The sequence below is a fragment of the Phoca vitulina genome, unplaced genomic scaffold (genome assembly GCF_004348235.1).
Source record: "Phoca vitulina isolate PV1807 unplaced genomic scaffold, GSC_HSeal_1.0 scaffold35, whole genome shotgun sequence".
NCBI lineage: Eukaryota > Metazoa > Chordata > Mammalia > Carnivora > Phocidae > Phoca > Phoca vitulina.
Window position 1 is genome coordinate 19,576,693 of NW_022589738.1, and position 15,483 is coordinate 19,592,175.

General features: G+C 42.7%; 1 protein-coding gene across 1 annotated transcript; it reads left to right on the forward strand.

Moving 5' to 3' along the window:
- Positions 1–11,132: 11,132 nt before the first annotated feature.
- LOC116646034 (CXXC-type zinc finger protein 1-like) lies at positions 11,133–15,207 on the forward strand. Its single transcript, XM_032426500.1, has 9 exons — positions 11,133–11,177; positions 12,087–12,206; positions 12,331–12,500; positions 12,847–13,054; positions 13,155–13,265; positions 13,587–13,636; positions 13,853–13,949; positions 14,832–14,984; positions 15,061–15,207. Exons 1-9 carry the CDS (start codon positions 11,133–11,135, stop codon positions 15,205–15,207), a joined length of 1,101 nt encoding a protein of 366 aa, XP_032282391.1.
- The last annotated feature ends 276 nt before the right edge of the window (positions 15,208–15,483 follow it).

Genomic DNA, 15,483 nt, shown 5'->3' on the forward strand with positions numbered 1-15,483 from the left:
CTAATTAGCATTTTTGTATTCTTTGGGTAAATACCAGTAGTACAATTGCTGGATCATAGGGTAGCTCCATTTTTAACTTTTGGAGGAAACTCCATACTGTTTTCCAGAGTGGCTGCCCCAGTTTACGCTCCCAACAGTGCACGAGGGTTCCTTTTTCTCCACATCCTCACCAACACCTACTGTATCTTGTGTGGTTTTTTAAAATATTTTAGCCATTCTCACAGGTGTGAGGTGATATCTCATTGTAATTTTAATTTGTATTTCCCTGATGATAAGTGAAGTTGAGCATCTTTTCATGTGTCTGTTGGCCATCTGGATGTCTTCTTTGGATAAATGTCTGTTCATGTCTTCTGTCCATTTTTTAATTGGATTATTTGTTTTTTGGGTGTTGAGTTGTATAAATTCTTTATAGATTTTGAGTATTAACCCTTTATCAGATATGTCACTTGCAAATATCTTTTCCCATTCCATAGATTGCCTTTTAGTTTTGTTGTTTGTTTCCTTCACTGTGCAGAAGTTTTTTATTTTGATGAAGTCCCAATAGTTTTTAAATTTTTTGTTTTAAAGATGAGAGATACTGCTGAACCTGGGTGTCTCAGTCAGTTAAGCGTCTGCCTTCGGCTCAGGTCATGATCTCAGGGTCCTGGGATGGAGCCCTGTATCAGGCTCCCTGCTCAGCCGAGAGTCTGCTTCTCCCTCTCCCTCTGCCCCTCCCCCTAGCTCGTGCTCTTTTTCTCCCTCTCTCTCACTCTCGCTCGCATGCACTCTCTCTCTCAAATAAATAAATAAAATCTTAAATAATAAAAAAATAAAGATGAAAGGTAATATTTATTTTTTTTATTTTCATTTTTTTAAGAGAGGGAGAGTGGGGAGGGGCAGAGGGAGAGGGAGAGAGAGAATCTTAAGCAGTCTCCATGCCCAGCGTGTAGCCTGACATGGGGCTCAATCTCACAAACCTCAGATCATGACCTGAGCCAAAATCAAGAGTAGGATGCTTAACTGACTGAACCACCCAGTCACCCCCCCACCAATAATTTATTTTTGCTTTTGTCTCCCTTGCCCCAGGAGACATACCTAGAAAGAAGTTGCTATGGCTGATGTCAAAGAGATTACTCTCTGTGTTCTCCTCTAGGATTTTGATGGTTTCCTGTCTCATGTTTATGTCTTTCGTCCATTTTTAATTTATTTTGTGTATGGTGTAAGAAAGTGGTCCAGTTTCATTCTTTTGCATGTTGCTGTCCAGTTTTCCCAACACCATTTGTTGAAGACACTGCATTTTTCCCATTGGATAGTCTCTCCTGCTTTGTCAAAGATTCATTGACCCTATAGTTGTGGATTCATTTCTTCTGAGTTTTCTCTTCTGTTTCCTTGATCTATGTGTCTATTTTTGTGCTAATACCATACTGTCTTGATCATTACAGCTTTGTAGTATAACTTGAAGTCCAGAACCGTGATGCCTCCAGCTTTGCTTTTCTTATTTAAGGTTGCTTTGGCTATTAAGGGTCTTTTGTGGCTCTGTATGAATTTTAGGAATGTTTGTTCCAGTTCTGAGAAAAATGCTGTTGGTGTTTTGGTAGGGATCACATTAAATGTATACATTGCTTTGGGTAGTAGAGACATTTTAACAATATTTGTTCTTCCAATCCATGAGCATGGAATGTTTCCTGATTTCTTTGTGTCATCTTCAATTTTTTTCATCAGTGTTTATAGTTTTCAGAGTACAGGTCTTTTACCTCTTTGGATAGGTTTATACCTAGGTATTTTATTGAATTTGGTGCAATTGTAAATAGGATTGATTCCTTAATTTCTCTTTCTGCTGCTTCATTATTGGTGTATAGAAGTGCAACAGATTTCCGTACACTGATTTTGTATCCTGCAACTTTACTGAATTCGTGTATCAGTTCTACCAGTTTTTTGGTGGAGTCTTTTGGGTTTTCTATATAGAGTATCATGTCATCTGCAAATAGTGAAAGTCTGACTTCCTCCTTGCTGGTTTGGATGCGTTTTTCTTTTTGTTGTCCGATTGCTGTGGCTAGGTCTTCCAGTACTATGTTAAAAAACAGTGGTGAGAATGGGCATCCCTGTCTTGTTCCTGACTGTAGAGGAGAAGTTCTCAGTTTTTCCCCAATGAGGATGATATGAGCTGTGGGTGTTTCATAGATGGCCTTTATTATGTTGAGGTATGTTCCCTCTAAACCTACTTTGTTGACAGTTTGTATCGTGAATGGATGTTGTACTTTGTCAAATGTTTTTTCTGCATCTATTGAAATAATCATATGGTTTTTATCCTTTCTTTTCTTAATGTGGTGTATCACATTGATTTATTTGCAAATATTGAGCCACCCTGGAGACCTAGGAATAAATCCCACTTGATCGTGGTGAATGATTTTTTAAACGTATTGTTGGATTCAGTTTGCTAGTATTTTATTGAGAATTTTTGCATCCATGTTCATCAGGGATATTGGCCTATAGTTCTCTTTCTTAGTGGAGTCTTTATCTGGTTTTGGTATCAGGGTAATGCTGGTCTCATAGAATGAACTTGGAAGTTTTCTGTCCTTTTCTATTTTTTGGAATAGTTTGAGAAGAATAGGTATAACTCTTCTTTAAATGTATGGTAGAGTTCCCCTCTGAAGTCATCTGGCCCTGGCCTTTGGTTTGTTGGGAGTTTTCTGATTATTGATTCAAGTTCTTTGCTGGTTATCAGTCTGTTCAAGTTTTCTTTTTCTTTCTGTTTCAGTTTTGGTAGTTCATATGTTTCTAGAAATTTGTCCATTTCTTACAGGTTGTCCAATTTGTTGGCATATTTTTTTTTCATAATATTCTCTTATAATTGTTTATATTTCTGTGGTATTAGTTGTTATTTCTCCTTCATATTTGTGATTTAATTTATTTGGTTCCTTTCTTTTTTCTTTTTGATAAGTCTGGCTAGAGGTTTATCAATTTTATTAATTTTTTTCAGAGAACCAGCTCCTGGTTTCATTGATCTATTCTACTGTTTTTTTAGTTTCCATATCATTTATTTTTACTCTAATCTTTATTACTTCCTTCCTTTGGCTGGTTTTAGGTTTTGTTTATTTTTCTTTTTCTAGCTCCTTTAGGTGTAAGGTTAGGTTGTTTATTTGAGATTTTCCTTGCTTCTTGAGGTAGGCCTGTATTGCTATATACTTCCCTCTTGTGACCACTTTTGGTGCATCCTAAAGATTTTGGACGATTGTGTTTTCATTATCATTTATTTCCATGTATTCTTTTATTTCTTCTTTGATTTCCTGGTTCACCCACTCATTGTTTAGTAGCATGTTCTTTAACCTCCATGCATTTATGGTCTTTCCAATTTTTTTCTTGTGTTTCACTTCTGGTTTCATAGTGTTGTGGTCAGAAAAAGTGCATGGTATGATTTCAATCTTTTTGTATTTGTTGAGGCCTGTTTTGTGACCTAATAATATGTGATCTCTTCCGAAGAATGTTCCATGTGCACTTGAAAAGAAAGTGTATTCTGCTGTTTTAGGATGGAATGTTCTGAATGTATCTGTTAAGCCCATTTGGTCCAGTGTGTCATTCAAAGCCATTGTTTCCTTATTTATTTTCTGTTTAGATGATCTGTCTATTGATGTAACTGGGGTGTTAAAGTCCCCTACTATTATTGTTAGTAACAATTAGTTCCTTTATGTTTGTTATTAATTGTTTTATATATTTGGGTGCTCCCAAGTTGGGTGCATACATATTTCTGATTGTTGTATATTCTTATTGGATTGTTCCCTTTATTATTATGTAATTCCCTTCTTTGTCTTTGTTTTAATGTCTAGTTTTTCCAACATAAGTATTGCTACTCTGGCTTTCTTCTGATATTCATTTGTGTGGTAAAGTTTTTTCCATCCCCTCACTTTTAATCTGTGGGTGTGTTTCAGTCTGAAATGAGTCTCTTGTAGGCAACATATAGATGGGTCTTGTTATTTATTTATTTGTTTATTTGTTTGTTTGTTTAAAAATATGTATTTATTTAAATAATCTCCACACTCAACAGGGGGCTTGAACTCGTGACCCCAAGATCAAGAGTCACACATCTGACTGAGCCAGCCAGGAGCCCCTAAGGAAGGAAATTTTAAATAGCAATTGCCCTGGAATACTTGCGAAACAAAAAACGTACATTATTTCTCAATGCCTTAAAGTTATAAATCTTACTGTATCTTTGAAGTGAAAACATAGCCCACAATCACTTGATAATAAAAAATAAAAGAGGGAAAAGAGGCCTTCAAAAATATATATAAACTGCAGAAGAATTTAGGTCTTGTTTTTTTTTTTTTTTTTTTTATCCATTCTGACACCTTATGTCTTTTGATTGGAGCACTGAGTCCATTTACATTCTAAGTAATTTTTTTTTTTTAAAGATTTTATTTATTTATTTGACAGAGAGAGACATAGCGAGAGAGGGAACACAAGCAGGGGGAGTGGCAGAGGGAGAAGCAGGCTCCCCGCAGAGCAGGGAGCCCGATGTGGGACTCGATCCCAGGACCCTGGGATCATGACCTGAGCTGAAGGCAGTCGTTTAACCAACTGAGCCACCCAAGCGCCCCATTCTAAGTAATTATTGATAGATATGTATTTAGTGCCATTTTGTTACTTGTTTTTTCATTGTTTCTGGACATTTTCTCTATTCCTTTCTTGTTTTTGTCATTTTTGATCTCTCCTTTACACCCAGAGAATCTTTTTTAACACTGGTTTAGTGGTCACAAACTCCTTTAGATTTGTCTGTCTGGGAAACTCTTTATCTCTCTTTCTATTCTGAATGATAACCTTGCTGGGTAGAGTATTCTTGGCTGCAAACTTTTCCCATTCAGCACTTTGAATATATCATGCTACTTCCTTCTGGCTTGACAAGTTTCTATTGAGAAATCTCTAGCTAGCCTTATGGGTCTTCCCTTGTAAGTTAAGGACTTCTTTTGCTTCAGGGAGTGTTTCCAGTGTGTGCTGCATGTCCTTTGCTATTGTGTTTGGCTTCTGTATCTTTCAGCCAGTCATTTGCAGAGGCTATCCTTGCCTACAGTAAGCAGTGTTTCGTCCCTGGCCTGAGTGTGGTTAGTTTTAACTAGGTGTGCTCTGGTCTGATTGTGAAATGAGACCTGACACCAGCTCTCTCAGAACTGAGGCCCTGTAGAACTCTCTGGTCAGGAGACATGGTGTGGGCAGGGGTTTGTGCTGGTCTTCTGGGGGCAGAGCTTACTGTGCTGGGACAGAGGCAAGCTTGACTAAGAAGGGCAGTCCCGCCAGATCACAGGGGCCTGGGGCTTGGTGTAAGTAAGTTAGACAGCCAGAGTCTGTACTGAGCTCCTTCCCTCAGGTGGCTCTGTGTTTATGCTGAGGGGTGGGGGAGGGAAATGGCACCAACCAGCTCCTTTGTTCCCAGAGAGGCATCTCTGTGAACACTGAGTCTCAGGGACAAGCTCTGAGAAGAGTGAACAATCTCCCTACTGTGTGTCCCAGGCATTTTTCAAATTGCTGTTTCCATGTTGTCTGCCCCCAGGTTGTTTACCTGCCTTCTTTCCAGGACTAGGGCTGTGCCCTCCAGGCTCTATCCCAGCAAAGCCCTCTGACCTTTAAAACTCTATGGTTTTAAACCCTGCTGGTTACAAGAACCCATCAAATTCAGCCCCTCTCATTTTCCAAGCCAATGGCTTCGGGAAAACATTCTCCTTGTGTGTTTCCCTGTGTGCTCCTTTCTCTCTTGCCCTTTTCTGCAATCATGGCTTCCTCCCCTCTGCAGCACCTGCAGTCCATTTCTCCCCTATGCCACATCTTTGCACTTCCTACCTTTTTTTCCGTGGGCTCTTCTCTCCCTTTAATTATGGGGTTTGTTCTTTCAGTCTTCAGGTTGATTTCTGGGGTATTTAGAATGATTTGATAGTTATCTAGTTGTATTTGTGGGATGAGACAAGCTTAGGGTCCTCCTACTCCACTGTCATCTTGAAAAATCTCCTCAATAATTTCATTTTTAATGTATTAGTCTCTTAAATCATGAAGAAAATAAGTGTAGTTGTGCACCATTGTTACAATAAATAGTACTACCTTTTATAATTGCTCATGTATTAACCTTTACTGAGATCTTTATTTCTTTATATGGCTTCAAGGTATTCTCTATTGTCCTTTCATTTCAACCTGCAAGACTCCCTTTAGCATTTCTTGCAGGGCAGGTCTAGTGGTAATGAACTCTGTCAGCTTTTGTTTATCTGGGATTGTCATACTTTCTTTCTCACATTTGAAGGACAATTTTGCTGCATATAGAATTCTTGGGGGGAGGGTATGTGTTCTGGTAAGCGCTGTGAATTGTGCAGGACTGTTGAATCTCAGATCTGTACCTCTGAAACAAATAATGCAATATATGTTAAGAAAGAAAAAAAGAAGAAGAAGAATGTAGCAGGAAGGGAAGAATGAAGGGGGGGAAATCGGAGGGGGAGAAGAACCATGAGAGACGATGGACTCTGAAAAACAAACTGAGGGTTCTAGAGGGGAGGGGGTTGGGAGGATGGGTTAGCCTGGTGATGGGTATTGAGGAGGGCACGTTCTGCATGGAGCACTGGGTGTTATACACAAACAATGAATCATGGAACACTATATCTAAAACTAATGATGTAATGTATGGGGATTAACATAACAATAAAAAAATTAAAAATTAAAAAAAAAAAAGAATTCTTGGTTGACAGGTCTTTTTTCTTAGTATTTTGAATATATCAGCCCACTGTCTTCTGGCCTTACAAAGTTTCTGAGGAGAAATCTGCTTTTAATCTTATTGAGAATCTCTTGTATGCCTTGTATGTGATGAGTCACTTCTCTCTTGCTACCTTCAAAATTCTTTGTCTTTTGAGAGTTCATTTACCATGTGTCCTGATGTAGCTCTCTTCAAGTTAATCTTACCTAGAGTTCATTGAGCTTCTTGGATGTTTATATTCATATCTTTCATCAAATTATGAAGTTTTGGGCCATTATTTCTTAAGTAGTCTCTCTTCTCCAGAGTTCTGAAATAGTTAGACCAGGAAGATTATGCCAGTGCAGTGTTGTCTAGATAGGGGACCGATTTCTGGTGCTTCCTATTCCTCCATCTTCTCAGAATCCTCTTCTTGCCAGCTGATTTTTGAATGAAATGCAAAGTCTTTTTGATTGAGAAGGGGTTATCTTTTCAATAAATAATTCTGGAGGAATCAGATATCTATATAAAAAAAAACTCCAAAAAAACCCCAAAACAAGATGAACCTCAACTTACATCTCACACTTTATACAAAAATTAAATCTAACAGATCATAGACCTAGAGGTTAAATATACAATTGTAAAATATCTGAAAGAAAATATCAGAGAAAATCTTTGTGGTCTTGGGTTAGGCAAAGAGTTTTAGATATGATACTCAAAGCATGATCTGTAAAATAAAATTTGATATATTAGATGTTATAAAAAACAAAATTATAAGCAGTCTACAGAGGAAAGGTTAAATTTAGAGTATCTGCTCTTGGGCAGGTTCATGTTCTTGCTCCACCCCATCTGGGTGGCCATTCTAGTGTTTATCTCTAAGGAGGTACTCTTTTGCTCACAAAGCACTTAGCATCTAATGTCTCTGGGATGTCAGAAGAGACCAAAGCAATAAGTCAAGAATCACTAGAAACTGTTGTAGGAGCACTGGGCTAGGAGTCAGGGCATTCACAGTCAACTTTGCCTTAATTGTCTGGTGGAGGGGAGAACCCTGCAATGCACATAGCGATGCAAAGCAGAATGACGGAATTGCTGTGGAAAAACTGAAGAAGGAGGAACAAGGGGTTTGAAGAAGGCATCTTAGTGGGGCAAGCCTCTGAGCTTAGCCTTGAAAGACAAACAGAATGATGACAGGCAAAAATAGATAAACAGATGTGAGAGGTATAGGCAAACATTCCCTTATCCTTTATAATTCCAAGATTAAAGTAAAAGGAACACCACTCACTATTCTAAGTGTGCCCACAAGTACATCCAAAAGAGAAACAGGTCACCCAGTTGGAAAAGAAGTAGAGGGAACTTCACAGATAGTGTGGTGCCAAAGCTGAGTCTTGAAAGGTGAGTAGGAATTAGCAAAAAAGAAGGGCAGGCCTGAGCAAAGGCCTGATATGTGGAAGCCAATGCTGGATTGACAAGAGAGTAAATATCCAGGATGCCCCGAGTGTTTGACACCTGGAGGGCCTGGAAAGAGGACTTGTCTGCCACAGGAAAGTGGGGTCCTGTCATAGAGAACTTTGAGGGGCACATCATAGAGTGGAGAACTTATTCTGATTTTGGGGATCCACGGAAGATTCCCAAGGAGGATGGTGACATATTTCTTCATCTGTGGTCCTTTGGAAAGACAATACTGGAGGCAAAATGGATCAACCAGTCACATTTCAGAGGCAGAAGTTCATTATGATATAAAATATGAGAAACCTAAACTAGTGCTGTGGACTTGGGAATGAAAGAAAGCAGCAGTAAAGAGACACGAGACACTGGAGAAGTAGGTACAAACTCAGAGGTGAAGGAGAGCAAAAAGCCTTCCAAGACTCACTGAGCGGGCCACAGTGGTGAAAAATAACTCAAAGAGAAGTTAAAACATTAGCTTGGACACCACAAGTAGTGCTTAGAAACTTTCATGACCATAGCGAGATAACACATTCTTTGAAGTTCACAGGCTATTTCTGAGTTCAGCCTGGATTTCTTATCTCCTGCCCCAGTCCTTAAACTGGGTTTGATAAAAGCTGTGAAGATTTAGCTGGGGACACTGTCATTAGATGCCAGGCATGAATCAGGGGAAAATAGCTTCTTAACAGAAAGATCTTAAACATTTTTTGAACACTGCTTTTCTTGTCAATGATTCGTTAAACATAACTCTAATGTAAATTATGGCATATGTTCGCTTTTATCTTCAGGGAATAATATGGAGCCAGATAAATTACAGTAATTTGCCATTTTGCAACAACACTTGAGGGGCAGGGTCGCTGATGCATTCCTTTGATCACTGATGGCCACTGGATACCCCTGTGTGCCAGGCAGTAAACTGGGCACTGGGCAACCAGCATTGACCAAGACCAACATTGTTCCTACTTTCATTTCTAGTGAGGAAGACAGACACAAAACAGGTGTGAAGAGTTCAGGCAATGCCCCCCATTTCCTTCTTAATTTCAAGATTAAAATAAAAGGAACATCCTTGCTATTATAATTATGTCCAACAGTTCATTCAGAAGAGAGGCTGGTCATCCAGATGAAAAGGAAGCAGATCTTCCCAGATAGTGATGCCACAGATAGTCTTGAAGAGTGAGTGAGAGTTAAAAGAACAGTGGGGATGTAATATTCTACAATGGGAATATTATTTTTCTATTTTACCTTTTGTTCTAATGTATTTTTCTTTATATTTATTTTACACCATTTAATTGTGTATAAGATTGAAATTTTTTACATATTCATGGTGAATCATGTCATTATAGAATGACCTTTTCAATCCTAATTAATAACTTTTTGTCTTAGTCTCTTTAGTCTGATATTAAAATAACTGACTTTGCTTTATTTCGATTAGCATGTCCCTGGAAAATTTTCTTCCATCCCTTTATTTCAAATGTTTCTGTATCTTTATAATTTGCTAAGTTTGGCATAAACAGCATATAACTAGATTTGTTATTTTTCATCCAAAATGGCAATCTTTGACCTTAACTGGAGAGTTTAACCCATTAATAATTTTTTTATTACTGATTATGTGATAAAATATTAACTTCAAATATGAATTTATTCCTATCTTCTTACATTTGCTTTCTTTATTTCCTGGGTTTTCTATAAATCTTTTTCTACTCTCTTGACTAAAAAATTTATTTATGTGTTTTTGTTTGTTTGTTTTCCTCATTGCCCACCACATGATTAAAATAATAAAAGATAGTAAAATAGTAATAATATTAAATTATTCAAAATAATTGGAAATGATAAGGGGATCAATTTTCCTGCCATATACAATATTGCAATGATCAATCACTCCAATATATGAAACTTGGTGCTGACATCAGAAGAAATAAGTGCATCCCTGTAGGCCTGTGGTGATGTTCTGCAGAATGGCACACGTACAGATGTGGTTTCTCTGAAACCATGATCTTCCAACTGTGCGCAGTACAACAGCTCTGCAGGGGGTCTTGAGCAAGCGCAAACCCAACACATTCAAGAAGGGGCGGGGTTAAGGTCGATACCGGAGCCGGAAGTAGCTCCACTGGACTTTTTCTCTGCACATGCCACGAGGTTTTTCACGGATTAACGCTGCCTTGGCGCTGAGGTAGTTTGAAGAATTTGACGAGGGACTGTAGGTTCTGTAATTGGAGGAGTGAGTGTGGGGTCATCGAAGGGAATTTTGGGGTTAATAACGGGAGTCTTTGGAGTCGGGATAGTGACTTGTTCTAATTTGAGTTGAATATTCAGATCACCAATTTCTGTCTTTCTTTTCTCATATTTTCATCTTAAAGTTCCACAGCTGGGTATGTATTTTTCTTGGTCTTATTAGCTTCTGAGTTTTTTCTAATTTTAGTTATTTTTCTTTTTACCAAAAGTTACTTAGAAGTGTGTTTTCAGTTTTAAAAAGTTAAACCTTTTATTTATTTCTAATGCAACTTATCTGTGCCTTATGTGATACTTATTCATTGGAGTGTGTCTAGACTTCCTTTAAGGCTAATTCCAGGGTCAGTTTTTATTAATATTGTGTCTCTAGCTCAAAAATAGTAGCAGTTCTCCAACTGATAATTGTCTTAATCAAAAATGTATATTCTTTCAGTGTGTGTACCTACTCTTTTAATCACTGAGAGCGATTTGTTTGTGTGTGAGTATATATATATACACATGTGCATTTTTAAAAATTTTGTATATTTATATATTTTACTTGGTGTCACTGGATATAGGTAGGAGTACTTTTCAGAATAACGATCATCAAATTATTCTAGGTGAGTCAGGGCAGACAGGGCATGACCTAACGTGTGCACTTGGGGAGTGGGGGTGGGTGGGGCTTGGCATGGCTTAGCAAGTGGGAGGTGAGGCAGAACCGGATATGTACGGGAAGTGGGGAGAAGCATATGAGGCTGAGAGAGTCTGGGAAGAGGACAGGGCCTTGCACTGGGCAGGGCTAGGGATGCCTTGGTGCAGTGTATGGGACCCACAGGGCTGGGAGTGTAAGGTGAGACGATGTGTCCAAGGCAGAAGTCTGGCAGGCATTTCCTGGAGAGACTAGGTGGACTGGGTGGGGCAGATGGGTGGGCAGAGCATTCTGAGGGGTGGGGTCATGCATGTTTGGGTGGGCTAGGCAGAGTTGGTTTGTCTGAGTCCATGGTGCAGGGTAAGCAGGGTAGCAAGTGTGTCCTGAAGGGTGGGGCAGGCTGAGTTGACCAAGTGTAAGGGAGTATAGTCTAGCTTTTTTGAGCAGATGGGCAGGGCCTTATGCATTCAGGTGGGCAGAGTGGGTTGGGATGGACCACCCAAGTGTGTCTGGATAAGTGGGTAAGCAGGGCCAAGTGGTGCCAGTCAGTCCCAGGCCGGTTGGCCAGAATGTGGGACCAGGAGTGGTGGGACAGGTTAAGTCTGGTCCCACTCATTTAGTGCCAACCCAGAGCCCTCCTCCCACCAGCACAGGAACCCTCTTTGTAATCCCTGGTCTCTCTGGTAAGTCCAGGACACAGGGTGGATGGGGGAGTGGAGCTGGTGCAAGGGTTTTCCCTTCAGCTCTCTCTCGCCATACCCTCAAAGACCTTGCCATGGTGACACTGGCCACCGCCCATTCGGTCACAGCTGCCTGCTGTGGACTGCAGAAGTCCAGGCTGTCCCAGATGCTGGCAGGCCTCTCAGACAACAGCCACACCCCAGCTGTTGTCTGAAAAGGACCTGCCTCAGGGCTGAAATCTATGCCGGGGCTTTTGCGTAGGGGACTTTTGACAAAGCCTGATGAGGGTATGTCAGGGACCCTGGGTGGAAAGAAGTGGACAGTGAAGGCAGAGAGGGTCATCAATGAGGAGAAAAAAGGCAAAGGGGTGTCCCAACATCATTTACAAAACAATTTGGGAAGACCTGCCGGCATTTTCCTGGCCTACAGCCCTGGATGAGCGAAACTGACGAGTTCCTGTTCCTGGATCGTGTGCTGCAGAAACCAGCAGTGAATGTGAAGAAGATGGAGAATTTGAAGATAAAGGTGGAGTGGAAGGTGACAGAAATGGTGGAATGAGGGGGGCATGAAGACAGGGGTCAGGAGTGGAATACAGGGCAAGGGTACAAGGTTAGGAAGATGACAAGCTGCCATCAACTCCCCAATCCCTGCCTTGACCCCTCTTGTCCCACAGAAAGAGAAGAAGCAGAAGCAAAAGCTCACAGAAAAGTGGAAACACACAGACAGGACAGATGCCAAGGATCTCGCCGTGCTGCGGCAGTGCCTGGGACCTGGCTGTGTGTATCCCACCCGGCCAGGCTCCAAGTACTGCTCGGACGACTGTGGCATGAAACTGGCAGCTGAGTGAGTGAAGTTAAGCAAAAGGGTGTGGAGTAGGGCATGATTTATGCCATCCAGAAGTCTACTTATCCCTCTACCCATGTATCCCCCCATCATTCAGCCACCGACCCCCCACCCACCCATCCACCTTACAGCCACCCACCCACTGAACACCCCCCATGCACGTTCTACCCACCAACCCACTCATCCACCCTTACAGTCATTCACCCATCTAGCCATCCCCCCTTCAATCACCCATTCACCAGCATTCACTCATCTACTATTCATTATCCTATACATTCACCATTCAGTCACTCATCAATTTTTTCTTTTGATGTCCCATTACATTTCTTGCTGTCTCCCTTTCCAGCCGCATCTATGAGATTCTGCCCAAGCGCATCCAGCAGTGGCAGAAGAGCCCCTGCATTGCTGAGGAGCAAGGCAAAAAAATGCTTGAGCGCATCCACCGTGAGCAGCAGGACACTCACACCCGCCTGAAGGACATGGAGTGCCATTTCCATGAACTTGAGGCCATAATTCTGCGTGGCAAGCAGCAGGCTGTGTGCGAGGATGAGGAGGTGAATGGGAATGGGTGGGGTGCGGCAGAAACGTATTGGAAATCTTGTCCTGTCCCTCCCCCCTCTACTGCTTCACTGGCCCTTCCACTGTCCTGTGCAGACCAACAAAAGTAACAGGAACAACGTAAACCTGCAGATCTTCTGTGTCACCTGCGGGCAGTCAGTCAACATGCGTGTTGCCCTGCGCCACATGGAACACTGTTTTGCCAAGGTTGGGGAATTGGCTGGGGGCAGATGGGGCAAAGGTGTTTTTGGCTGGGTGGAATCAGTGGGAAGGAGGGTAGGTTTAGTGCCTGGGTGTTTGTTGTAGAAAGGAATGCAACACACATCCATGGTTCTACCCATTTATGCTTCTCTTCCATCCTTAGTATGAGGGCCAACATTGGAGTATCAGCCAATGGTGAGGGGGGACACCGGCTGGCCAGGCAGGCATATAGGAGCCACAGGGACAAATGTGTTGCTTGGGGCTTTGTCATGGGAAGGCATGCTGTGTACATCCACAGTTCCTTCCACTTGTACCCTTTCTTCCCAGTATGAGTGCAAGTCGTCCTTCGGGTCCATGTACCCCACTTGCATTGAAGGGTGAGTGTGGGTGCTAGTCAAGGTGAAAGGCATGATGTGGACAGGGTCAGGAGCAGGATAGGCAAGATCAGGGGCAAGATGTGGGTGGGCTCAGAGGCAGAGGTGGGTGCATTAGGGGCAGGGTATGGGTGGAGTTAGGGACAAAGTATGGGCAGGGGTTCAAGGTGGGACCCCCCTTTTCTGACCCTTAGCACTTCACTTTCCACCTCCCTTCAGGGCCACAAGGCTCTTCTGTGATGTTTACGACCCAAAGAGTAAGAGGTACTGTAAACGGCTCCAGGTGCTGTGCCCTGAGCACTCAAGAGATACCAAGGTGACTCTTCCTTCCTTACCTCATCATCCTTCATTCATCCCCTGCTCCCTGCCTGACCGCCATATTCCTCTCTTCCTCTCTGCTTGATTGCCTCCTATTTCTTTCTTCCTTCTGCCTGACTGCCTTCATAACTCCTGACGGACCTCATGTGTCCCCTTCTCCCTTCCTGACCACCCCACATCCCCCCCTCCTTACTGGCTGATTACCTTCTATTCCTGCTTTCTCTCTGCCTGACTTACCCCCCGCCCCCCTGCATTTCTCTCTCCCTCCCTCTTTTGCTCCGTACTGCATAACCATTCCCCATTCTTCTCTTCTCCTTGCTTGACCATTGTACATTCCTTTCCCACCCCTTGCCTGACTGCTCCACATTCCTCTCTTCCTCCCTCTCTTCCTTACTCTCGGACTTCCCTCCGTTCTTCTTCTGCCTGCCTCACAGTCATCTTCTCCCTGCTTGTCATCTCCTACATCCTTTCTTCCTCCCTGTTTAACCAGCCCCTATCCCTCCCGCCCTCCCTTCCTCACTTCTTCCATGCTTTACCAGGCCTCTTTCATCTACTGCTCTCAGACCTCCCCCTCCATCCTTCCTCCCGCTCCTGTTTGATCTCTTTATGTTCTTCTTCCTTTCCTGCCTGATCACCTCCGTCCCTCCATTCCTGCTTATTTAACTTCTTCCTTCATCCTCCATGCAAGGTCACCCCCCCTTCTGCCTCCTCTTCTCTACCTCATCCCTGAATTCCTCTCTTCCCCCCTGCCGGGTCACTCCCTATTCTTCTCCTTCCTGCCCGACTGCCCTCCGTCCTCCATTCCTCTCATAGTGCCTGGCTGATCACTCCGGATTTCTCCCCTCCTCCATGCCATGTCGTCCTTCATTCTTCCTCACAGATACCAGACGATGAGGTGTGCGGTTGCCCACTAGTGCACAATGTCTTTGAGGTCACTGGCAATTTCTGTTGTCTCCCCAAACGCCTGTGCAACCTCCACTACTGCTGGGAGAAGCTGAGGCGTGCTGAGGTGGACCTAGAGCGCCTTCGTGCGGTAGGCTACAGTGCTGACTGGGGCTGAAGGGGGGGCTAGCCTTCTGGAATCCCCCTCTCATGCTCACCTCCCACAGTTGCACAAGCTGGAAGAGCTAGTTGAGCAGGAGCACAAGGTGCGCACAGCTATGACGAACCGGGCAGGGCTGCTGGCCCTGATGCTTCACCAGACAATCCAGCATGACCCACTCACCACTGACCTGCGCTCCAAAGTAGACAGCTGAGCCCTGCTCGCCTGAGGTCCTGTACCCAACACCCTGTGCAAGGGAGACATTCGATGAATTCTTCACACCCTTGTTCCTATAACCCCTTTTTCTCCCCCCTTAGGTCATCTTAGAGTTTCTCTGTGCTTCTCTGTTCACCCTTTGTTCTCCTGCCTCTGTTAACCCCTCCATGGGAAGGGGGCCTCAGAATTCCCCTCTGTGTCTATCCATTCTTGCATCCGTCTGTCTCTTTCTTCCCTGAATCTTGGCAGGGCCAGGGGATCTGCCCTGCCCTCA